Source organism: Gopherus evgoodei, chromosome 2 (assembly GCF_007399415.2).
Source record: "Gopherus evgoodei ecotype Sinaloan lineage chromosome 2, rGopEvg1_v1.p, whole genome shotgun sequence".
NCBI lineage: Eukaryota > Metazoa > Chordata > Testudines > Testudinidae > Gopherus > Gopherus evgoodei.
Window position 1 is genome coordinate 261,073,097 of NC_044323.1, and position 25,903 is coordinate 261,098,999.

The window sequence follows — 25,903 nt, forward strand, 5'->3', positions numbered from 1 at the left end:
GAGAATGCTTGGTGGAGATTTTGTAGGTGTTGGTCTCTGTCTGAGGGGTTAGAGCAGATGCAGTTGTACCTCAGTGCTTGACTGTAGACAATGGATCATGTGGTGTGCCCGGGATGGAAGCTGGAGGCATGAAGGTAGGCATAGCGGTCAGTAGGTTTTCAGTATAGGGTGGTGTTAATGTGACCATCGCTTATTTGCACCGCGGTGTCTAGGAAGTGGACCTCCCGTGTAGATTGGTCCAGGTTGAGGTTGATGGTGGGGTGGAAGCTGTTGAAATCGTGCTGGAATTTTTCCAGAGTCTCCTTCCCATGGGTCCGGATGATGAAGTTGTCATCAATGTAGCGTAGGTAGAGAAGGGGTGTGAGTGGATAAGAGCTGAGGAAGCATTGTTCCAGGTCAGCCATAAAAATGTTGGCATATTGTGGGGCCATGCGGGTGCCCATAGCGGTGCCACTGATCTGGAGAATATATATTGTCATCAAATTTGAAATAGTTGTGTGTGAGAATAAAGGCACAGAGCTCAGCAACCAGTTGTGCTGTGGCATCATCAGGAATACTGTTCCTGATAGCTTGTATTCCACCTGTGTGTGGGATGTTTGTGTAGAGAGCCTCTACATCCATGGTGGCTAGGGTGGTGTTTTCTGGAAGGTCACCAATGCATTGTAGGTTCCTCAGGAAATCAGTGGTGTCACGGAGATAGCTGGGATTGCTGGTGGCATAGGGTCTGAGTAGAGAGTCCACTTATCCAGACAGTCCTTCAGTGAGAATGCCAGTGCCCGAGATGATGGGGCATCCAGGATTTCCAGGTTTGTGGATCTTGGGTAGTAGATAGAATAACCCTGGTCGGGGCTCTAATGGTATGTAGATTTCTTCCGGTGTTAGTGTAGGGAGTGTCTTGAGTAGATGTTGCAGTTTCTTAGTGTATTCCTCAGTGGGATGTGAGGGAAGTGGCCTGTAGAATTTGGTATTGGAGAGTTGTCTGGCAGCCTCCTTTTGGTAGTCGGACCTGTTCATGATGACAACAGCACCTCCTTTATCAGCCTCTTTGAAGATAATGTCAGGGTGGTTTCTGAGGCTGTGGATGGCATTGCGTTCTGCATGACTTAGGTTATGAGGCAAGCTATGTTGTTTTTCCACAATTTCTGCCTGTGCACGTCAGCGGAAACGTTCTATGTATAGGTCCAGACTGTCATTTTGACCGTCAGGAGGAGTCCATGTGGAATCTTTCTTCTTGTGCTGTTGGTGGGAGGGTAACTGTGTATCACTGGGCTGTTCAATGTTATCCTGAAAGTATTCTTTGAGTCGGAGATGGCGAAAGTAGGCTTCCAGATCGCCGCAGAACTGTGTCATGTTAGTGGGGGTGGCAGGGCAGAAAGAAAGTCCCCGAGATAGGACAGACTTTTCTTCTGGGCTGAGTGTGTGGTTGGATAGATCGACGATATTGCTGGGTGGGTTAGGGGTACCATGGCTGTGGCCTCATGTGGCAGGGAGGAGTTTAGACAGCTTACAGTCCTTTTTCCTTTGTAGAGAGGTGAAGTGAGTAATGTAGATCTCCTGTCTTATTTTAGTGGAGTCCGTTTGTATGTTTTTTTTTCTTTGCCTGACCTTTTCCCTCGGTCTACCTTAGCTATCTGGGGGGGGAAACGGGGAACAGCTTGGAATCTTTGGTTACTGTAATATGATGATGCAGTGTGCAGTTACTGGTGAGAATATGCTTCAGGTTGCCAGGTTGTCTGTGGGCAAGGACTGGCCTGCCACCCAAGGCCTGTGAAAGTGTGGGATCACCAGTATTCTCACCAGTAACTGCACACTGCACCATAATAACTCTAACTCAGGAACCAATCCATGCAACAAAGCTCAATGCCAACTCTGCCCACATATCTACACCAGTGACACCATCACAGGACCTAACCAGATCAGCCACACCATCACTAGTTAATTCACCTGCACATCCACCAATGTAATATACACCATCATATGCCAGCAATGCCCCTCTGCTACGTACATCGGCCAAACTGGACAGTCTCTACGGAAAAGGATAAATGGACACAAATCAGATATTAGGAATGGCAATATACAAAAACCTGTAGGAGAACACTCAACCTCCCTGGCTGCACCATAGCAGATCTTAAGGTGGCCATCCTGCAGGAAAAAAACTTCAGGACCAGACTTCAAAGAGAAACTGCTGCGATCCAGTTCATCTGCAAATTTGACACCATCAGCTCAGGATTAAACAAAGACTGTGAATGGCTTGCCAACTACAAAACCAGTTTCTCCTCCCTTGGTTTTCACACCTCAGCTGCTAGAAGATGGCCTCATCCTCCCTGATTGAACTAACCTCGTTATCTCTAGCCTGCTTCTTGCCTGCATATATATACCTGCCCCTGGAGATTTCCACTACACGTATCCGATGAAGTGGGTATTCACCCATGAAAGCTCATGCTCCAAAACATCTGTTAGTCTATAAGGTGCCACAGGACTCTTTGCTGCTTTGACTAAACAAAGGAAAACCTCCCTCCTTCCTTTTGAAACATCATGTTCCCCCATTGGTTCCTCTGGTCACGTGTCAGCTAGGCTAGGTTAAATTCTTAACCATTTACAGGTAAAAGAGGCATTAACACTTAACTGTCTGTTTATGTCAGGGAGACTGGTTGTATTGCACTGCTTCATGAATTTATAGGAAGAAAGAACCAGTGTGAAACGATACATGAAGATGAAGGTGTGAGGATACTGCACTAAGGAGAGAGGATTGGCAGAGAAAATGATTGCTGAAAGGTTGGTAGGAGTGAAGCTGTGTAGAGCCTTAATGGTGAGGACAAGTAGTTTGAGCCTAATATGGAAAAAGAGTCAGAGCACGAAAGTGATTCCAGGAGGAGGGAGGGTGTGTCATAAACAGATGGTTAAGAGTTAATGCCTCTTTTACTTGTAAAGGGTTAAAAAGTTCACCTAGCCTAGCTAACACCTGACCAGAGGAACCAATGGGGGAACAAGATGTTTCAAAAGGAAGGAGGGAAGGTTTTCCTTCATTTAGAGTTTCAGTTTCAGCCGGAGTGAAAAAGATCAAGGAATCAGCCTCTTATCAGAGTAGTAAGTTTTAGAAAGGAATAAATAGGTTTATGTTTATTTCTTTGCAACCTGTCCTGTGCAATTAGAGGAAGAATCAAATTGGGTATTTGGGTGGGGTTTTTTTGTAACTAAATTTGTGCCCAGGGGAACATCCTCTGTGTTTTGAATCTGTTGTCTCTGAGAGCAGCTGGTATGCTAATCTCTCCCAGAGGGTTTTCTTTTACCTTTCTTTTCTTTAATTAAAAGCCTTTTTCTTAATATCTGATTGATTTTTCCTTGTTTTTAGATCCAAGGGGATTGGATCTGGACTCACCAGGGATTGGTGGGGGACAGGAGGGGGGATGGTTAATTTCTCCTTGTTTTAAGATCCAAGGGTTTTGGATCTGTGTTCACCAGGGAATTGGTGAAATCCCTCAAAACTACCCAGGGAAAAAAGTAGTGCTTGGGGGATGGTGGCAGCGATACCAGATCTAAGCTTGTAATTAAGCTTAGAAGTGTCCATGGAGGTCCCCACATCTGTACCCTAAAGTTCAGAGTGGGGAAGGAACCTTGACACGGTGAATGGAGAGAAAGATTAATCATAGTTCAGTAGGCCCCCAATATTCCATAATAATGGCTTAAAACATTTCAGTAATAATACCATTGTAACTGTTTTTGTATTGTGATTGTAGTGTAGTGTGTTGAAGCAGTACTGTAGAACAATGGTTAACTACTTTTTCTGGGTTTGCAACTCCCAGAATGCAAAAATATATATATATGTATTAAAAAAAATCATCCTGTGACGCACCATATTCCACAAGTCTGTGGGATATAGGTCATGGGAATAAGTATTGGGAGGCTTTTAGGTGCCTGGAGTGGGACAGCTTATTCTGCTATCAGGTGACAGTGTTGCTGAGTGGGTGGAAAAGCTGCTGGGGGTTCTTTTGGGGGATGGATAGGCGTCTGGTAAACATAGTTTTCCTTTGTCATGAAGATGAGTGTTATATAGCTGGGAAGGCTGAGAAGCAGTAGAGAGCTACTCTTGTAGAATTCCAGAGGATTATTATTTCTTCTTTTAATAAGCATCTGACCTCTTAACTAGAATCCCTTGTAGCTGTTGGATATCAATTGAGATATATGCAAGTTCCAGTCTACAATATGCAGCCTTAGCAGGTATGTCAGGTACCTAGTCATAAAGTAACTAGCCAATCAAATCAAAATCTTGTTTCATAACGGCCATATGTATGAGACTGTGTATAATGTATTATATATACTATGGTATTATGTAGTAAAACTATCCAGTATTTATGTATTGGGTATGACACTCACACAATTGTCCCTCCCCTTACACTGCCCATATATAAAATGTACATAAATGTATAGCATGTGATTGCAGTGTTGTGAGTTACAGAAGGGGAGCAGACCTGAATAAGCTGGCACCTCCTCGGGGGTGCTTCCACTATCCGTGTCTTTTAAATCCCATATTAAAAAAATTAAAATATTCATTTTTAACAGTTTTTGGTAGGGTATTGATTTACTTGCTGACTCAGCAAGATTGTGTATCAATCATCATCGTCATCTCCTTTTTCCCACATCAGGGTTGGGTAAGGCTGAAGAAATGAGCAAATTCCAGCCATTGATCTGCCATTTGAGCCTATTGGAGGGTTTCCTAGATGATTTTATATACTGTGTTACACCACTGTGTTATACCTCTTTGAACATCCACAGCCTCTCTTGCTGTGGACTCTTCCATAGAGAACCATTTTAGGTAGTCAATATGGGGTCATACTAGCAACATGGCCAAACTATTATAGTTGGCACCTTTTTAAAGATTGTAGTCACACATTGCACATTCAGTCTTTAACAGGTATCATCATTTCTTAGTCTGGTTAGCCTTGCCGAGCCTACAATATGATGGAGGCATTCCACATTTCAAATGTTTGTGGCTTTTGCTTCGGATGCTAGCAAATCTGCCATGTTTTCACTGGAAATTCAAGTGGGAGTTGATGATGGCTTAAGCATTATCTCCTGCTATGTGCTTCCTATGCCTACATCAGAGAGTTCTTGAGGAAACGTATTGCCAGGGAGCAGGAAGTAGTGAAGTGGAGCAGGTCATCTTACTCATGCCTAGAGAGCCATGGGATTTCTGTGGGATTTCTCAGTGTATGTTGTGATATATATATATACTTTTTATAGTGATATGCTCCCTTTTACCTTCTCAGAAGCATGATCCCAAAGAGGATGTTCTGGGAATTCCATGTCATTGACTCCATTTTCATAATAACTTTTCCACTGCTGCAGGTTTTCCAAAGGAGGGGATGATATAAGCTATTGTCTCATATTTGCTCGTCCCAGCCAGGTTCAGAGAATGAATAAGAATCTTCCTGCAATTACTGCTAGTATCTGTTGGAGATGACTGTGGTGCTGGGTACCAGCACTGAGAGCAGTGCACTCTTCTGTAGTCTTTCCTATACTCTCAGTGCAGCTTCTGATGATCCCCAGGGAGTGAAGGCGCATTGAAGGAAACAGCCTGACACAAATGCAGGGGGATGAGGAGCAGAGTGGGGACAGCAACCTGACTCTCTTTAGCTTCTAGTAACGTCTCCATATTCCCCAGTCACCCCTGTCTATTTCCAATCTCCATTTCTGAAAGGTATAACGGATAGTCTCATGTCTCTCTCTCTGCCCTTCCCACTGTTCCAGGGCACCCTGAAGGGGAAATAAGTGACAATTTTGCTAACATTCAAAAATCATGAGTCAGGCCCCTTAAAATGATGAGATTTAATAATAAGAAAATGTGTGATTATTTTTATTTTCCATCTAATTTCTGAGCCCATAGGTATACACAGGTCAGGTTTTCAGCTTTCTTCAGGAACTCTAAGGGCTAGAGACTTAATGTTTTTTTAAACATTAAAGCTGAGAATCTCCTGTAATCATTTGACTCCAGGAGCTGAGGCTTTCAGAAACAACAGCCATCACAAAACTCAAAATAAAGTATTGAGAGTTGGCAACACTGAGATAATAACTCCTCACTGGTAAGAAATGTTATGTATGGAGCTGCACGATACTTGGATGCTATGTTTGCAAGGCATGTGTTTGTTAAAACATTTGAGAATAATTCATCTGTACAGCAGTAGTGGGAAAAGCAAGATAAATAATGTAGGCATATTAAGTTATGAATGGTGAAAATAGGGAAAAGGGCACCTCGAAGAATCAAACCAGACTTTCTTTTACATAGTAATTACTGGTTTGTTAACAGCTAGCCCTGTCTTTCTGATTTCATTGTCAGGATGTTCCACTGCTGTTATGTCTGCCAATAGTTGGTCACACACAAGAGGAGCGTTAACTAATCAGTGAAGTCCCCTTTACAGTAGTTGGACTTACTGTGTATGTGCTCTGCACATGATCACAGCTGAGACTAAACCTAAGCCCCTTATGTTTAGTCCTGTTAAAATGGATGATAAAAGGTAGAATTTCATGTAATATATGAAGTAAGTGCATTATGTATACAATCAATTCATTTTTTTCAGCTTTCTCTTTACTGTGGTACTTCTTATTTAAATTTGTTTTGAAAATTGATGAACACATTTAAGAATATACCTGTATAAAACAACTTTTCATTGATCTGTTTTCTTCCGCAGGAAATTGCATCAACAATTTGAAATGTATAAGGAGCAGGTGAAGAAGATGGGTGAAGAATCACAGCAGCAGCAGGAGCAGAAGAGCGATGCCCCCACCTGTGGTATCTGCCACAAAACAAAATTTGCTGATGGCTGTGGCCATAACTGTTCATATTGCCAAACTAAATTCTGTGCTCGTTGCGGAGGAAGAGTGTCTTTACGCTCAAATAAGGTATGGAATTTGTTTAAAATAAGTATCACTGAATTTTCATATTGATGTTCCTTACTGTGAAGTGTGATGTAATTTGGTACAGAAGTTCTCTGAAGATTATTATTGTAATTTGTCCACAGTTAGTTACTTTAGTTATTGGACATATATCCGCTGAAAAAATGGCTCCCTAGGACATACCTGTGCCTTTCCACAAGTTCGGTATCTGTTGTTTAGAATCACTAGTAATGCCTTATGATTATTGCTCAAACAATTTTTCCTTCAAGGAGGAAACTGTTTTAGGGTCTATTTAGGCTATTGTCCCTTTGACAAAGAATCTTCATTAAAACTCTGGTCCACCTGGGGACCAGTGAATATTGCTTTTAATTTAACACATACCACAGTTCTGCTGCAGGATCCTTGTACATGGATCCAATTACAAGATCAGTGCCTATATATGGAAGGAAAGGAATTTGTTTAGTGACAATCGTGTTGGGGTATTTACAGTTAGAGGTTAGAGCTAGGAATTGTTCCTGGCTTTGCCTGTCCCAGGCTTACTTGGACACTTAGCTTTATTTTACCTCAGTTTAGTAATGGGTATTATAATGTTTACCTACCTCCATATTGTCATTTGAGGGGGCTAATTAAACAATGTTTGTTAACTGCTTTTTTTCTTGTACAAAGCGCCATAAAATGCAAAGTATGTACAGAGAAAAGATATCACATTTTTTTTTGCGTTTGAGAAAGTATGTTTCACTTTAAAAAGATTAGTGTGCTAAGAAATAATACTCAGAGCTATCGTAATGATTTGTATTATGAGAAATTAAGTGGACTACCAGGTTGAATTAAAAAATACTTAATTAAAACCAGTACAGCAGAACTCAAGTAATTACCAAAGTATTTTAGTTTAGTAGAGAGTTTCTAAAAATTTTAAATAAAATTCCCAAAATGATGACTTGACATAAAATAGGGAATAATGGCATAACAATGTAAATCACATTCAGCATAGAAGTCTGTCTCAGAGTCAGACAGATTCAGATATTCAGGGCACTGTTCTGAACTCTCTTTTTTTATGTGAGTCTTTATGGGAACATGTATGATTACTTTGAGTAGAGTAATTGGCACAACATGCACATAGTATGCAGAGTAAGAGAAATTGGTATGTATTTTACAAGAAGTTGCTTTCTTTATCATACTATTAGGCTGAAAAACAGGGAAAATAAGCAAAATACCCCCCACCCCCCAAAACTAAAAAAGTGAGGAGTCCTTTTGGCATCTTAGAGACTAACAAATTTATTTGTGCATAAGCTTTCGTGGGCTAGAACCCATTTCATCAGATGTATGAAGTAAAAAATACAGGAGCAAGGATAAGTAAATAAGGTTTATATAAATACATAAGGTTTAATATGTATGTCAGTAATGCAAGTTATAAATCAGACTACAGAGAAATCTTCTGCTCACTGATGGCTAAAAGTAGCTCATGGTGTATACATCTCTCAGGCTATGTTGAACATAATGAAAGTTAGTTAAAAACATATTTTTAAAGTTTTTGTAGAGCCTTTTATCCTGAAAGATCTGACATACAATTATTACTTTTGGTAACTGTCATAAACAGATGGTTAAGGGTTAATGTCTCTCTTACCTGTAAAGAGTTAAGAAGCTCAGTAAACTTGGCTGACACCTGACCAGAGGACCAATGGGGGGACAAGATACTTTCAAATCTTGGTGGAGGGAAGTATTTGTGCTGTTTGTTTTGTTCGTTGTTCGCTCTTGGGGCTAAGACCAGACGTGCAACCCAGGTTTCTCCAAACTTTCTGAAACAGTCTCTCATGTTCAAAATAGTAAGTACTAGCTAGAAAAGGCGGATTAGTCTTATGTTTGTTTTCTTAACTTGCAAATGTGTGTTTTGCTGGAAGGAGTTTTACGTCTGTTTGCTGTAACTTGGAATATCAGGCTAGGGGGGAGGGAGTCCTTCTAGGCTATATAAATCTGACTATCCTGTAAACATTTTCCATCCTAATTTTACAGAGATAATTTTTACTTTTTCTTTCTTTAATTACAACTTTCTTTTTTAAGAACCTGATTGATTTTTTTCCCCTTGTTTAAGACCCAAGGGTATTGGCACTGAACTCACCTGGGATTGGTGAGGGGAAAGGAGTAGGGAGGAAGGTTAATTCCTCTCTGTTTTAAGATCCAAGGATCAGTGGAGCCTCTCAGGGTAGCCGAGGGAGGGGAAAGCCTGGGAGGGGGAAAGGAGGGTGGATGGTTTATTTCTCCTGGTTTTAAGACCCAAGAGGTTTGGGTCTTGGGTTCCCCAGGGAAGGTTTTGGGGGGAACAGAAAGTGTGCCAAACACTGTATTTTGGCTGGTGGCAGAGTTATCAGATCTAAGCTAGGAATTAAGCTTAGAAGTGTCCATGCAGGTCCCCACTTTTGGACGCTAAAGTTCAAACTGGGGGAAAAATACCTTGACAATAACTAAATAAGGTTAGAACAATATTTTGGTATAGGAAATACCATCAATACTGTGATAATTTTATGTAGTTATCAAAAGCAAAATTGGATACTCTTTATTGCTGTACACTCAAACGTCATGAGAAGACATCTCTGTGTTGGGAAGGTGTTACCAATTGGCACCCTAGAAAAAAATGCTCCTAAATGTGGGGGTGCTATGTGCACATTTTGTCAATTACTCTGTTGAAAGAAATCAATTTTACTGGCAGAAAGTGAAATTGACAAGAGCCTGCCAGGCCATTGGGAAAGTCAAAATTGTACAGAAGAATGGAAATTTCCCCACTGAAAATTTCAGTTGTGCAAAAAAGGGAATTTTTTATTGGAAAAAAAATCTGATTAAAATTTTTTGATGAACTCTAATAGCTGACTCTTTTTTTAGCTGTATCCTCGAAGTCCATCAGATTGATCATTTAAGATAGAAGAAGGGGGAAGCTGTACTTACCGCCATGGAGTAGATGACAAATGATTGGAACACAGCCATGTGATAATTCATTCTAAGACTGGGTTGTTTTTATTTCCTGTGTCTAAAATAAGATAATTGATGGACCTGTTTGATCTCTCTCCATAATTCCAAATTCATCCGGGTTTATGCCAGCTTTTGCTGCTATACACATCAGTGCAGGTCATGTAGCGACAGCAAACATCGGAAAAGGAAGTTGCTGAAGTGCAAAGCAGCCACAATTGCCCTTCTCTTAGGCTTTGTTTACACTACAGCCTATTTTTGGTATAACTTATGTCACTCAGGTGTGAAAAAGCCACCCCCCTGAGCAACATAAGTTACACCGACATAAGCACTCACATACAGACCGCTATGTTGGCAGGAAAGCTTCTCTCGCTGACATAGCTACCACCTCTCTCAGAGGTGGTTTTATTATGCTGATGAGAGAGCTCTCTCCCTGCGGCATAGAGTATCTTCACCAGACATGCTGCAGTGGCACAGCTGTATCCTCAGGCCTGGGGAAGGTGCTCAGAGTGTCACAGCTAAATACAAGATCAAACATATAGTTCAGCATAAGTACTTAACACACATTCTAAGGGACCATTAAGGGTGATGTGGCGCTTTAATACGATGGTAGTCAGAGGACAAAACAGGGGTGGGTGAAACCAGACAATCACTATGCTATCAAATGAATGTACACAGGAAAATGATTAAAGACAAAAACACCATATCACTCAATACCTATGGGTGAATACTTTTCACAAAATGACCACACCATATCTGACCTCTCAGTCCTCATCCTCAAAGGAAATCTGCCCAACACCTTCAAAAGAGGAGCCTGGGAGCTTACATTCATAACTTTGCTAGACACTAAAAATCATGGTCTTAATAAAGGAACTGGATTTACGGCTTATTACAACAATTGGTAACCCACGACCCCCCCCCATCTTTTTGTCCTGTGACTACAGGGGTGTTAAAGGGCCACGTCACCTCAACTGGTCTCTTAGAATATGTGCTAACTACTTATGCTAAATTATATGTTTGATCTTGTATTTAGCTGAGACACTCTGAGTACATAATAACATGACTTAAAATCGTTGTTATAAATATTATTAGTCTTTGTAACTGTGTAATTTTATTACTGTTGCCTTCATTCTTCTAGTCATTGTCATGCTCCCTTGTTGTCTAAATATAGATTGTAAGCTCTTCAGGGAGGGGATTGTCTTCCTATGTGTGCATACAATACCATGTACAAAGAGACTCCTATTCTAATTGTGGCCTCTTGGGCATGACCACAATACAAATACTTAGTAACAATAAAAATATTTTTAAAGGCAGAGTCACAGATTCAAGGCCAGAAGGGACTACTGTGATCATGTAGTCGGCCATATAACTTCCTCACAATGATTTTTAGAGCATAACAGGGCCAGAGCAAGGTTTTAATTTTCAGAGACATTTGCGAAAATGTAAAAGAAGCAACAATTTTTAGGTAACTTCCTGTGTTAAGAGACTTCTCAAAGCATCCACAGCCATAGTGAGTTAAATTCTTTGTACTGACTGGGTGAGCCAAAGTGTGCTGAGGCTGGCCACATCCTCCTGACTGGAGATTTCATTGTGGGAGTCTCCACTAGATATAGAGATGGCTCTTATACCATCCTTCTCACAGGCTTCAGTATTAGGTCTTAGTTGGGGGTGGGGAAGAGGGGGGAGTGGGGAGTGTGTTATATTCTGACTGCCCTCAGGTGGTGGAAAGTCCTTTGGGGACAATTGCCTGCTGCTTCAGGTTAGAGCAGTTCCATGTCTGCTGTAACCTGTGCTTTAGCCAAATACCCTCTAAAAAACCAGAATGCTGTAAGTGGTTCCCTGACAGCCGCCCCCTCTGCTTTGCCAAGTGCAAACTTTGTGAAAAAGAGAAGTTGGCCAACTGAATATAAATTTTCTGCATCTTATTATGAGACTACCTCTGTTAAACAATCAATTTTTCTGGGCCTCTTGCATGATTGCTTGAGACATTTTACAGTCTATGGTATTGGCAATGATCAGGTGACTTGGATTTATTGGACATAATTTTGATATCACTTACACTATCATAAATTTCATTCATTTAAATAGAGTTACTCCTGACTAACATTGGTGTGAGAGGAAAAACAAGGCCATACAAATTTTGTTTAATTTAATGTAATTGTTTCTTGTTTGTTTTTTTTTACTATTGATGGGATAAAATGATTGGGATAAAACATCCCCCCCCAACAGTGCTGTGTTAAGTTTCTAAAATTTGTATTTAAACCCTTTCACAGCCTGAATGGCGGAAGGTAATTTGACAGAGAGCACTCACTCACCTTTGAGTGCCTTTGAGTGTTCTGATGTCAGTGGATTTGATTTGTTAAAGTTATTAAGCTTTGTAAATTACACTTTGCAAATATGCAGAGCACTTTTAACAACAATCTGCTAACATGAGGCTCCACTCTTCATGTATGTTCGATAACTGAGTAGTGACTGTAGATGTGTAAATTGCACATTGAATGAGGTTGGGCTACACAGTAAAATGTATATTGACTGGTACTCTGCACAGTGAAAGAGGCAGTGTCAACAGGTGCATAGCTACATGCAGCTGAAAAATTAAGTGCTGACACACAGCTTTCATGCATTGATAAGTTGGTGCCCAATTGATATAATTTTCAATAGCACAAAGTGCCAACTCAGTGAGGCAGGACCTTTAGGGTCAGTGTTTTGTTTTTCTACCTCTCTTTTCAAGAGAGGCAAAATATATTTGTATTACATATATAAAATACATATTTAACTTGTATATAGATACAAATATGTGTGTGTGTGTGTACTGTTATAAGTGTAATACAAAAATGTTTTTATTTTTGTACAGTGTCCATTGCAGTGTTTGTTGTTACTTTGGGACATTATTCAAGCTGTTTCCTATGAAAGAATGAGACTCCTGCAGAGATGGTGTACTTCAAAGTTTCAGTAAAATATCTTTAAGAGTCAGGAAGGGATGTTTTCCCCCAAATGTATTCTGTTTTTTATTTTTATTTAATCTCCTTCCTCTGAATCCTTTCTTCACACAGGATTCTCACTAACCCACCACATTCTGAGTTTGGAGGGATGTTTGTGAGATAGTCGGGGGTGGAGGGAGTTGGATTCTTTTTGCTTACATCCCTTGCTATTTTGCTATGCATTATGTCCAGCTTCCTTTATTTAAAATAAGAACTCTTGATTCTAACATGGTTCAGGATCTGGTGGAATGATCTGCTCACCCAAATACATGCAGTTGTTGGTGTGCACCTTTTGAAGACTTACCACTGTCATTAAGAGGGTCAGCATTTTTGAGCTGGGGAAGTTTCATTCTGGAAGCTACAAAAACAAAACGAGACTGCCTGGCAGATCACTTCTACCACTAACTTGAATTTCAAGAATGATCATCTTTAAACAAATATTACACTAATTAATATGCTATCATTCTGTGCTGTCAGATTAATCATGAATAGTTGATTGTGCATTTTCTCAAGAATTAAACAGAAGGGTGTGCTGTCTGCTGTGTGCTAAGATACGGGATATGGACCTGAGGCTGAAGAGGATCCTAACGGGAGCAGGAAAGAATCCATTGATTGTCCTTCATGTGGGAACAAATGATACGGCTAAATTCTCACTGGAACATATCAGGGGAGATTATGCCAGGCTGAGGAAGATGCATAAGGAAGTTGAGGCTCCAGGAATCTTCAGTGGGATTCTGCCTGTTCCTTGAGAAGGGCAACAAAGGTGTGACAAGATTATGATGATCAACAGATGGCTCAGGCAGTGATGCTATAAGGAGAGCTTTGGGATGTATGGCCACTGGGAAGCATTCATGGACAGAGGACTGTTCTCTCGAGATGGACTTCACCTGAGTTGGGAGGGAAATAGATTTCTAGGATGGAGGCTGGCATAACTGATTAAGAGATCTTTAAACTAGGAATTGGGGGAGATGGTTGGGAGATGTCCAGGTAGTCTCCATGCCGGATTTTAACATTGAGAGGGAAGAAATGAAGTAAGAAAGGATACAGCCGTGGGTAGGAGAATGGACATAAGGAGGAAGGGTAGTGTAGATATCAATCTAACAGGTGGTATTGGTGGTAGAATGTCTGTGCCTAATCAGGTAAAGAATGTGAGAGAAGCCAAACAGCGAAAATTAGGATGTTTGTACATTAAGATGTTTGCACATTAATTAAGATGCGAGGAGTCTAGGTAACAAAATGGAGGAACTGGAGCTATTGGTGCAGGAAGTGAAACCAGATATTCTTCTTCGAGTGTTGCTCATATCGATTCCAATTAGGTGTGCGCGCACCGCGTGCACATTCATCGGAAGATTTTTACCCTAGCAACACTCGGTGGGTCGCCCCGTAGAGTGGTGCCACCATGGCGCCGGATATATACCCCTGCCGACCCAACGGCCCTTCAGTTCCTTCTTACTGCCAGTGTCGGTTGTTGGAACAGTGGAGCGCTGCTTAGCTGATCTCCACTTCCCTAACTACTTGTAGTTCTCTTGCTAATTCTTGTGTATAGAGTTATAATTTCTATAGTTGTAGTTAGTTTAATTGATTCTATAATATAGTTAGTGTTTATAGTTGAAGGGGTTTGGGGATTAGCCCTTTCCCTGCACCCGGTACCGGGGCCCATGGCCGCTTCACCAGGCTTCAAACTGTGCTTGGCCTGCCACAAGCCGATGCCAACGGGAGATCCCCACGACTCCTGTCTTAAGTGCCTCGGGGAATCCCACCTTTCGGGTAAGTGCTGGGTCTGTAAGGCCTTTAAGCCGAGGACGAAGAAGGAGCGGGACTTTCATCTCAAACAGCTCCTAATGGAAGCAGCTCTTACTCCTCCGTCCTCAGCACAGAGCGCCGGACAGTCCACATCAGGGAGAAGCGCTTTTTCAGCACCGGATCGCACCAGTACCTCTAAAGCCTCTTGGCACCGACCGTCGCCGGCACAGATGTCTGTTCGGCACCGTTCCCTCTCCCCGCGGGTTAAGAAACATAAGACTCCTGCTGTTTCCATGCCACTTGCACCACAGTCGGAGCACCCGCCTAAGTCGAACCACCCGGCACCGACACCTGCCATGGCACCTCCAGCTTCGGCACCATCGATTCCGGTCCCGCAAGAGCCATCAAGTCCGGTGCCTGAAAGCTCCCCGTCGCACGCCGTGGTTGAGCTCACTATTCTCTCCATGCCGGAGACCTTTTCCACTGCAAAGGAGCTGATTGCGCCGACGGAGTCTGCAGTGCCTCAACCCCCGGCACTGCCGGTGCAGTTATACAATCGATTGGCAAGCCTGCCCTGCTGAGACCATCCTCTGTCGGCACCGCCGAGAGGCACCGATCACAATCGCAGTCCCACTGGCGCTCTCAGTCCCGTCGCCGATCCCGGTCCCGACGCCACTCGCAGTCCCGGCACCGCTCTCCATCTCGATATCGGTTGCACTCGTGGCACTGTTCAGCATCCTGTTCGCCGGCCCGGTACTCTCAGCACCGATCCAGCTCCTGGCACCGTTCCCGGCACCGCGTCGCTTGCAGCCGCTCCAGACGTCGAGCTTCGAGATCCTGGTCGACCTCCCGGCACCGTTCCAGTCGCAGGTCCCAGTCTTGTTCCCGGTACCGGTATGGCACCCGGTACCGCTCTCTGGTGCCGCACAGAGAGAGATCGTTTAGAGATGGAGACCCTTCTCAGGGTTTTTCAGCTCCTCCATGGCCGTCTCGACACACATCTGTGTCATCTCACACAGACAGTGTTTCCTATGCACAGGACCGTGACTCAGATGTGCCCAGCCGAGTCTTCCAGGAGACCCAGGCCCAAGATCAAGGATCTCATCAGTGGTCATTCTGGACACCTTGGGCATATCACCAAGCCCAAGGTGCGCCTCCAGTGCCATCACGCTCCGTACCATCGGAACACCAGGTGCCGGAGGCGACTGTCAGCTGCCCCCCTCCTGCGGGTACAGAGGAAGCTCCCATTCAGTCAACAGACTCTCAGGTTCCACCCGAGCCTGACGTCACCCAAGAACAGGGGCCCACGCAGGACCCTCTTGTCCCTGGCGTTTCCTCTTCCTCCTCTCCAGATAAAGCGGTGGCGGGGACATCCTCCTCGGGCCCTCCTCCAATTGACCTGAGGGCACATCAGGACCTCCTGAGATGCGTGGCCCTGAACATGAATCTTCAGGTGGAGGAGGTCTCAGAGACAGAGGACCCTGTGGTGGATATTTTGTCAGCTGACACCCCCACAAGAGTTGCCTTGCCATTCATTCGTACGATCCAGGCAAATGCCGATACCATCTGGGAGTCTCCAACCTCTGTTCCGCCCACGGCCAGGGGAGTTGAGCGGAAGTACATGTTCCCTCTAAGGGGTACAAGTACCTGTACGTGACCCTCCTCCCTGCTCCCTTGTCGTGCAATCAGTCAATGAAAGGGAGCGCCATGGCCAGCAAGCTCCTGCTCCAAAATCAAAGGAGGCTAGGCGCATGGACTTATTGGGCCGCAAAGTGTACTCTGCTGGGGGCGTCCAACTCAGGGTGGCAAACCATCAAGCCCTGCTTAGCCGGTACAACTATAACACCTGGGCGGCGGTTGGAAAATTCATGGAGTTAGTTCCCCAAGACTCCCGCCAAGAGTTTGCTGCCCTTTTGGAGGAAGGGAAGAAGGTGGTGAGAACTTCTCTCCAGGTCTCGCTGGACGCAGCCGACTCCGCAGCCAAGACTCCGGCTTCAGGAATCGCCATGAGGCGAATATCATGGCTTCAGGTGTCAGGCTTTCCATCTGAATTACAACACATCATACAGGACTTGCCCTTCGATGGCCAAAGCCTATTTCCTGAAAAGACTGATCCTAGGCTGCAAAGCCTAAAGGACAGTAGGGTGATCATGCGCTCACTCGGGATGCATACACCGCTGACTCAGCGCAGATCCTTCTGCCCCCAGCCTCACCGCCCTTACCCCCGACCTAGGCCACAACAGGACTTTGGCAGAAGGCATGGCCGAGGCAATCGCAGATGGCAGTCTAGACCCCAAGGGGGTCAGAATCAGGGTCCCTCCAAACCACCCGTGGGACCCAAACCAAACTTTTGAAGGCACACCCAAGGACGGCGTACCAGTTGTTTCCCAGGATCCTTTCCCTCCCTTTTTCAACCGCCTCTCCTTTTTCCTCCCTGCGTGGACCCAACTAACTTCGGATCGTTGGATCCTACGCACGGTAGAATTCGGATACCACCTCCAGTTTATTTCACCCCCTTCACCCCCCATCCTTGTCCCTCTTCAAGGACCCCTCTCACGAGCAATTCCTCTTGCAAGAGGTACGGACTCTCCTTGCCATGGGAGCTATAGAGGAGGTACCGAAGGACTTGAGGGACAAGGGGTTCTATTCCCGCTATTTCCTAATCCCCAAGGCGAAGGGAGGTCTCAGACCTATCCTAGACCTGCGAGGACTCAACAAGTTCATGATAAAGTTGAAGTTCCGCATGGTATCCCTGGGGACCATCATCCCATCCTTGGATGCGGGAGACTGGTATGCCGCCCTCGATATGAAGGATGCATATTTTCACATTGCCATTTACCCTCCGCACAGACAGTACCTCCGGTTTGTGGTCAACCGTCAACATTTCCAATTTACGGTCCTTCCATTTGGCCTCTCTACAGCCCCACGAGTATTCACAAAATGCATGGCTGTAGTCGCTGCCTCCCTCCGTCATCATCAGATACACATCTTCCCATTGGCTCATTCAAGGGGCCTCCGAGACCCAAGTCACCTGTCATGTGGGCATCGCCAAGGACCTATTCAAGCGACTAGGCCTGATGATCAACACAACGAAATCCACTCTGGTTCCCACACAAAGAATAGACTTCATTGGGGCCATTCTGGACTCCAATCTTGCCAGGGCCTGCTTACCACAGCCTTGATTTCAGGCAATGGCATCAATTATACAAGGCCTACAAAAATTCCCGACAACTTCGGCTCGCACTTGTCTCGGCCTCCTGGGTCACATGGCTGCCTGCACGTTCGTGACTAAACACTCCAGACTACATCTCCGCCCCCTTCAAACTTGGCTCTTCTCGGTATACCACCCGGGCAGAGACAGTGTAGACACAATCCTCACGATCCCCCTGAGCATCCTAGGCTCCCTGGACTGGTGGTTGATGCCCTCCCTGGTCTGTGCAGGGATGCCATTCCATCCGCCTCAGCCTTCAATGACCCTGACAACGGACGCATCATCTCTTGGCTGGGGTGCCCACCTCGAACATCTCCGCACTCAAGGCCTTTGGTCAGCTCAGGAACTGGCCTTGCACATCAATATGCAGGAGCTGAGAGCAGTCCGCCTTGCGTGCCAGGAGTAACAAGGGCATTTACAAGGCCGTTGTGTCTCAGTGTTCACAGACAACACAATGGCCATGTTTTACATAAACAAGCAGGGAGGAGCACGTTCCTCCCCCCTTTGTCAGGAAGCTGTTCAGCTCTGGGACTTCTGCATAGCCCACTCGATAGACCTGGTAGCGTCTTTTCTCCCAAGGTTTCGGAACACTCTGGCAGATCAACTCAGCAGATCCTTCCTGTCTCACAAGTGGTCGATTCGTCCGGATGTTATCCATTCTGTTTTCCGGAAGTGGGGCTTTCCCCGCATAGACCTCTTTGCCTCCTGCGAGAACAGGAAATGCCAGACGTTTTGCTCCTTCCAAGGTCTCTCCCACGGCTCGGTCTCAGATGCATTTCTGATACCATGGATGAGCCATCTGCTTTACGCCTTCCCACCGTTCCCGTTCAAGTTCCGCAGAAACAGAGCCCACCTGATCATGATCGCTCCAGCCTGGCCGAGGCAACACTGGTACACCATGTTGCTCGACCTGTCAATAACAAACCCAATCCCTCTACTTCTTTCCCCGGACCTCATAACTCAGGACCACGGCAGACTTCACCACCCAGACCTGCAGTCTCTTCACCTCACAGCATGGTTACTGTGTGGTTAAGCCAGTCCGAGTTATGTTGCTCTGCCTCGGTGCAACAAGTGCTCCTGGGTAGTAGGAAACCTTCCACTAGGTTAATATATCTGGCCAAGTGGAAGCGCTTCTCCTGCTGGTGCGACCAACGTAATGTTATTCCCACTGAGGTACCAGTCCCTACCTCTGGTCTCTCAAACAGCATGGCCTAGTGGTATCTTCATTGAAGGTGCACTTGGTGGCCATCTCTGCCTTCCATAAGGACAAGGTACAGTTGCAACCACATCCGGCCTTCCTCCGTAAAGTGGTATCGGCCTTTCATATCAACCAGGATATCTTCCTTCTGTTCTTCTTCCCTAAGCCACACTCATCACGCTGGGAGCAGCATCTGCACTACCTAGACGTCCGCAGGGCGCTCGCATTTTATACTGAGCGAACAAAGCCCTTCCGTAAAACACCCCAACTCTTTGTCACAGTTGCAGACAGAATGAAGGGCCTACCTGTCTCCTCCCAGAGAATTTCATCTTGGGTGATATCATGCATCCGCACCTGCTGTGACTTGGCTCATATTCCGATGAGCCACCTTACCGCTCATTCTACCAGGGCTCAGGCTTCATCTGCCGCTTTCCTGGCTCATGTACCCATCCAGGAGATATATCGTGCAGCTACCTGGTCCTCGGTCCACACCTTTGTGTCACATTATGCATTGGTTCAACAGTCCAGAGATGACGCGGCATTTGGATCAGCAGTTCTACATTCTGCGACATCTCACTCCGACCCCACCGCCTAGGTAAAGCTTGAGAGTCACCTAATTGGAATCGATATGAGCAAGCACTCGAAGAAGAAAAGACGGATACTGACCTTTGTAACTGTTGTTCTTTGAGATGTGTTGCTCATATCCATTCCAAACCTGCCCTCCTTCCTCTCTCGGAGTAGCCGGCAAGAAGGAACTGAAGGCCCGTTGAGTCGGCAGGGGTATATATCCGGCGCCATGGTGGCGCCACTCTAGGGGGTGACTCAGCCGACCCACCGAGTGTTACTAGGGTAAAAATCTTCTGACGAATGTGCACACGGCGCGTGCGCACCTAATTGGAATGGATATGAGCAACACATCTCGAAGAACAACAGTTACAAAGGTGAGTAACCGTCTTTTATAGGGATAACAGAAACATGGTGGAATAGTAGTCATGACTGGTATTGAAGGGTATGTGCTGTTCAGGAAAGATAGAAATAAAGGGAAAGCTGGTGGAGTAGCATTGTATATCAATGATAAGGTAGACTGTAAAGAAATAAGAAGGGATGGAATGGATAAGACAGTCTGTCTGGGCAAAAATCACATTGGGGAAGAAAGCTACTAGAGCCTTCCCTGGAATAGTGCTTGGGGTATGCTATAGACTGCCAGGATCCGATTTGGATATGGGTAGAGACCTCTTTAATGTTTTTAATGAAGTAAATACTAATGGGAATTGTGTGATCATGGGAGACTTTAACTTCCCAGATATAGATTGGAGGACAAGTGCTAGTAGTAATAATAGGGCTTAGATTTTCCTAGATGTGATAGCTGATGGATTCCTTCACCATGTAGTTGCTGAACCAACAAGAGGAGATGCCATTTGAGATTTGGTTTTGGTGAGTAGAGAGGACCTCATAGAAGAAATGGTTGTAGGGGATAACCTTGGTTAGAGTGATTATGAGTTAATTCAGTTCAAATTAAATGAAAGGATAAACGATAATAGATCTGTAACTAGGGTTTTTGACTTCAAAAGGGCTAACTTTAAAAAAAATTAAGGAAATTAGTTAGGTAAGTGGATTGGACTGAAGAACTTGTGGCTCTAAAGGTGGAGGAGGCCTGGATTTTTTTCAAGTCAAGGTTGCAGAAACTATCAGAAGCCTGCATCCCAAGAAAGGGGAAAAAACTCATAGGCAGGAGTTGTAGACCAAGCTGGATGAGCAAGCATCTCAGAGAGGTGATTAAGAAAAAGCAGAGCCTACAAGGAGTGGAAGATGGGAGGGATCAGCAAGGAAAGCTACCTTATTGAGGTCAGAACATGTAGAGATAAGGTGAGAAAGGTCAAAAGCCATGTAGAGTTGGACCTTGCAAAGGGAATTAAGACCAATAGTAGAAGGTTCTATAGCCATATAAATAAGAAGAAAACAAAGAAAGAGGTGGGACCGTTGAACACTGAGGGTGGAGTGGAGGTTAAGGATAATTTAGGCATGGCCCAATATCTATACAAATACTTTGCCTCAGTCTTTAATGAGATTAATGAGGAGCTTAGGGATAACAGTAGGATGAGAAATGGGAATGAGGATATGGAGGTAAATATTACCACATCTGAGGTGGAAGCCAAACTCGAACAACTTAATGGGACTAAATTGGGGGGCCCAGATAATCTTCATCCAAGAATATTAAAGGAACTGGCACATAAAATTGCAAGCCCATTAGCAAGACTTTTTAATGAATCTGTAAACTCAGGGGTTGTACTGTATGACTGGAGAATTCCTAACATAGTTTCTACTTTTAAGTAAGGAAATAAAGGTGATTCGGGTAACTACAGGCCTGTTAGTTTGACATCTGTAGTATGCAAGGTCTTGGAAAAAATGTTGAAGGAGAAAGTAGTTAAGGACATTGAGGTAAAAAAAAACATGTTTTTGGTGGAGATTAATGGAAGGAGAAGGCATGCATCAGTGCCCCAAAGGTGCCCTGGGCAATCGCTACTTCCCACCATCCAACACAGATGTAATAAGGTTAAGTGGTGTCCACATAAAGAAATTAAAACTACTGACTATTCTTTAAGAAAGGGTTTTAATGACTTATGGCTATAAATGCAATACGGACAGAATAGAAAAAGAAAATTTAAAGACCAGCATTGAGTAAGGAAGACAACCACAAGTACATGTAATATTATACATCAGGTACTTATTACTATTTTTAATACTGCAGCATTGATGTAACCTGAGATCAAATTATTGCAACACCACCATTTTTAATACTGTAGTGTCAGATGTAATTAGCTCGAGCAACCCAGACTTCTTTACTCCATAAACTTATACTGCATGCAACCAGACTATTTTACTTTAAAACCTTACCCTACTAAGAATATGTTACCTTTTAGTCGACCGCTTTTTCCACTGGCCAGATACAGATAGTCCATGTGATTCAGGTGTCCTCAGTTTAGGATGAGTGGGTCAGACGGTCAAGGAGAACCACATCCTAGACCAAGACACACACATACACCCACCTGAGGCTCTACACATTTATCTGCCCGCCCTGTTTTGAAGCAGGTCAACCAATCAGGTTAGGCCAAATCTTTAATGTGATTAGAGTTGTTGCTTTGTCTGTATAATTCACGCTTACTTATTTTCTTGTGGCCAATTGTTGTTTTAATTTTATAAGTTATGCACAAGGAGATAACTTATGTCCATATAGCCCATTGTCTCGACTGTGGTTTGTCTAATAGCCAAATGTTCTAAATATGATCAATGTGGGCTAGACAAGCTGTGCCTGGGACTTATCATTTGCAGGATGAGGACCTATCAAAGTTGGGCCAAATCCTGCATTCTTTAGTCACGTGCACTCCACTATTTGTTTTAATAAGGCAGGTGGGATTTGACTGTTAAATTGTTTTTATTAAAATAATTTTCTTTGTGCATGTATTTGTACTTTGACTTTCTTTGAAAATTTAATCCATAAACAACTAGAAGAAAACCAGTAAAATAACATCCCTTTCACCATATACTTTTCATAATTAGAAGAAACAAAAAGAAGTATGTGAATCAATTTCTTTGAAATTTGTTTATTTTTACTAACAAATACTAGTGCTTCGTTTTGGTATGGAAATAACTATCTTTCCTTCTTTGTCTTTTTCTGTCCTTTCTTGCTTTCGTGGATATGAACTCCAGGAGGACAAAGTGGTTAGAGCCTTTTTCTGTCTAACATTATTTATTTTTATGAGTAGTCTTAATACTAAAGGCTAGATTTTGCCCTCACTTATACAGATACAATTCCCACTGAAAGAAAAAGGAGTTGCTCTTGTTTAAGTGAGAGCAGGAATGGGCCTTATATGTTTAATAATTATTCATCTTAAAAACCATAAAATTTAAAGTATTGTAGATATTATGCATGAAAGTTCTTTTGTTAAGAAGCTTGTGAGCATGCACTTGTTTTTTCTTCTTTAATTTTGCAATATTCTATATGTGCAGTTTAAAAAAGAAAAGAAACTGGATAATTGATGCAATACAGTAACTATTGATTTTTTTTCTTCCAAAAAAATTTGACAAAAATTTTACAATTTAAGTGGCACAAATTTGGTAATATCAGCTTTGTTCACAGTGATAGCTCTGATTGTATTATGAACATCCACATGGTTAAAATTAAGTTAGTTTTTTAATTACATTTTATCCTTCTGATTTTGATGGAATGACAGCTCAGTAGTTTGAGTTTTTTTTCACAGTAATTCAAAACATTAATCATCAAAAATCATCAGGAAAACATGTCTATCCTAAACGTTTAATTTACTAGATACTATTTAATCCCTATAATGTCAAGTTAAGAAATAGTGTTTAATTTTTTTTGTTCTTTAAACTAAATTATAAGCATAGGTTTGTCATCCACAAGTCCTACTGCACATATTATATTGAGCATAATGTTGAAAGAATGTTAAAAGTTATGCATGCTACTAATATTTTGCTAGTTTGTTTTGTGAATACTAAACCTAAAGTATTCTCTTAAAATACTGTTTTTATTCTAGCTATGTTTAGGAGAGGATGTGTAAGAGAATATGAATATGCCTGCACAGCTTTAAACGTTTATTGAAAGAAATTAAATTTCATTAAAAAAATACAAACAACAAAATATCCTGGCTAAACTAAGGGCTTGTCTACATCAGAAAGTTGCAGCGCTGGTGAGGGAGTTACAGCGCTGCAACTTTGAAGGTGTACACATCTGCAGGGCATCACCAGCGCTGCAACTCCCTGTTTGCAGCGCTGGCCGTACTCCCGTTTTGTCTCGGGTGTAGAGGATCCAGCGCTGGTGATCCAGCGCTGGTAATCCAATGTAGACACTTACCAGCGCTTTTCTTGACCTCCGTGGAAGGAGGAAGCCTCTGGTAATCAAGCTGGTCTCCTTTCCCGGTTTGCTCTCTCGTTCCCGGAACCCCGAGCAAGCAGGTCTCCTTCCCTGCGGTTTGCAGGGTGGCTCCGGGAACGCGAGAGCAAACCGCGGCGAAGCTGGTCTCCTTTCCCGGTTTGCTCTCTCGTTCCCGGAGCCACCCTGCAAACCGCAGGGAAGGAGAACCGCTTGCTCGGCGGTTCGGGGAACGAGAGAGCAAACCGGGAAAGGAGACCAGCTTCGCCGCGGTTTGCTCTCGCGTTCCCAGAGCCACCCTGCAAACCGCAGGGAAGGAGACCTGCTTGCTCGGGGTTCCGGGAACGAGAGAGCAAACCGCGGCGAAGCTGGTCTCCTTCCCCGGTTTGCTCTCTCGTTTCCGGAACCCCGAGCAAGCAGGTCTCCTTCCCTGCGGTTTGCAGGGTGGCTCCGGGAACGCGAGAGCAAACCGCGGCGAAGCTGGTCTCCTTTCCCGGTTTGCTCTCTCATTCCCGGAACCCCGAGCAAGCAGGTCTCCTTCCCTGCGGTTTGCAGGGTGGCTCCGGGAACGCGAGAGCAAACCGCGGCGAAGCTGGTCTCCTTCCCCGGTTTGCTCTCGCGTTCCCGGAACCCCCCTTGAAGCCGCCCAACAGCGCTGCAGTGTGGCCACATCTAACACCACTTGCAGCGCTGGTTGCTGTAAGTGTGGCCACTCTGCAGCGCTGGCCCTATACAGCTGTACTAATACAGCTGTAACAACCAGCGCTGCAAAATTTTAGATGTAGACATGGCCTAAATCTACTTTTCCATGAAAGTGACTATAAACATTCTAAAATCAACTGCAAATATAAAAGCTCTTGTCCTCTAGTGCTTAGCAATTAAATCTCTGTCACTTGCAGACTAAAATGTTTTTTACAATTTACCTATGTCAAAATACATACACAGAGAACAAACTCTCCCATTTAAAGAAATGGGAGCTTGTTACCACTTTTCATTGGGAGCTATTTCAGGCCTCACAGGTTATGTCTACACTGCAGTGAAAAATCCCTCACTGTCCCATGTCACCTCACTCAGGATGATGGGGCTTGGGCTACGGGGAAGTTTAATTGCGGTGTAGATGTTTGGGCTCAGGCTGGAGCGCAAGCTCTGGGAACTTCTCCCCTCACAGATTTTGGGCTCCAGCCTGGACCCAAACATCTACACAGCAATTTTACAGCCAGTCACCATGCCTCTGTCTGTGGGTCACAGCTGAGAATACCAGATTTAGGACAAACTGCTAATAAGTGAGGCAGATCCACCCCAAACAGGTGGTTATTCTTCCATAAGATATACCAAGCCAGTAACAAAATTAAGCTTCTGTATCACCACACTGGTTAACAAGATGTCCAAACTGTAGTCTCCCTTGGCATCCCAGACCTCGTTTCACCACCCAGACACTAGACTTGATGACTGGTTATTTAATACCAATTTAATCAAACAAAAGTTATTCTAATCCCAAGAGATCAGTCACACAGGCAAGCCAATATATAACTCAGATCTTACCTAATAATCACACTGTTGCCAATCCTTTAGTATCTAATATCTAAAGGTTTATTTATATGTAACCCTTCTGACAGGTGGAGCCGGCAGCAGCCAGGGTCAGGTTCAATATCTGGGGATTCCTTTTCAACAATACAACACAAAACTGGTGCAAGCCCCCACCTAGTAACCTGGGAAAATTACACGCTACCCCGGGTGCCTCTGAGAGCCAATTCTTCCCTACTTGCAAGCACAGAGCCTTAGTGTAGAAAAGAAACTTTTAATTAAAGGAGAAAAGTCACCTGACATTAATTAGGGAAAATGCCACAGGCAAGATTCATAAACATAAAACTGAGGAGAACGCATGGAGCACAGTCATCTGCCTCATGTTCTTGAATTCTACAACCGAAAATTTATTTTCTGTGCTCCCCTCACCATTCCTCATTCACAGTGGTTGTCTTTGGTCAGTGAGGACCCAGGGTTCAGAAGTGCATCTGCATGAGTTCACCTCC

At 43.9% G+C, this 25,903-nt stretch overlaps 1 protein-coding gene across 29 annotated transcripts in view; it reads left to right on the forward strand.

Moving 5' to 3' along the window:
* The window catches only part of RIMS2 (regulating synaptic membrane exocytosis 2), an 884,385-nt gene that overhangs the window by 201,563 nt on the left and 656,919 nt on the right, over positions 1–25,903 (forward strand). For all 29 annotated transcript variants that reach the window (XR_003999196.1, XR_003999198.1, XR_003999197.1 and 26 more), the window contains exons 2-3: positions 6,687–6,897; positions 22,691–22,702. Coding sequence is in view for 26 of the 29 variants with exons in the window: in XM_030553644.1 (XP_030409504.1) it covers positions 6,687–6,897; positions 22,691–22,702 (223 nt within the window). In the remaining 3 variants the exon portion in view is untranslated. The remainder of the gene's footprint in view (positions 1–6,686; positions 6,898–22,690; positions 22,703–25,903) is intronic.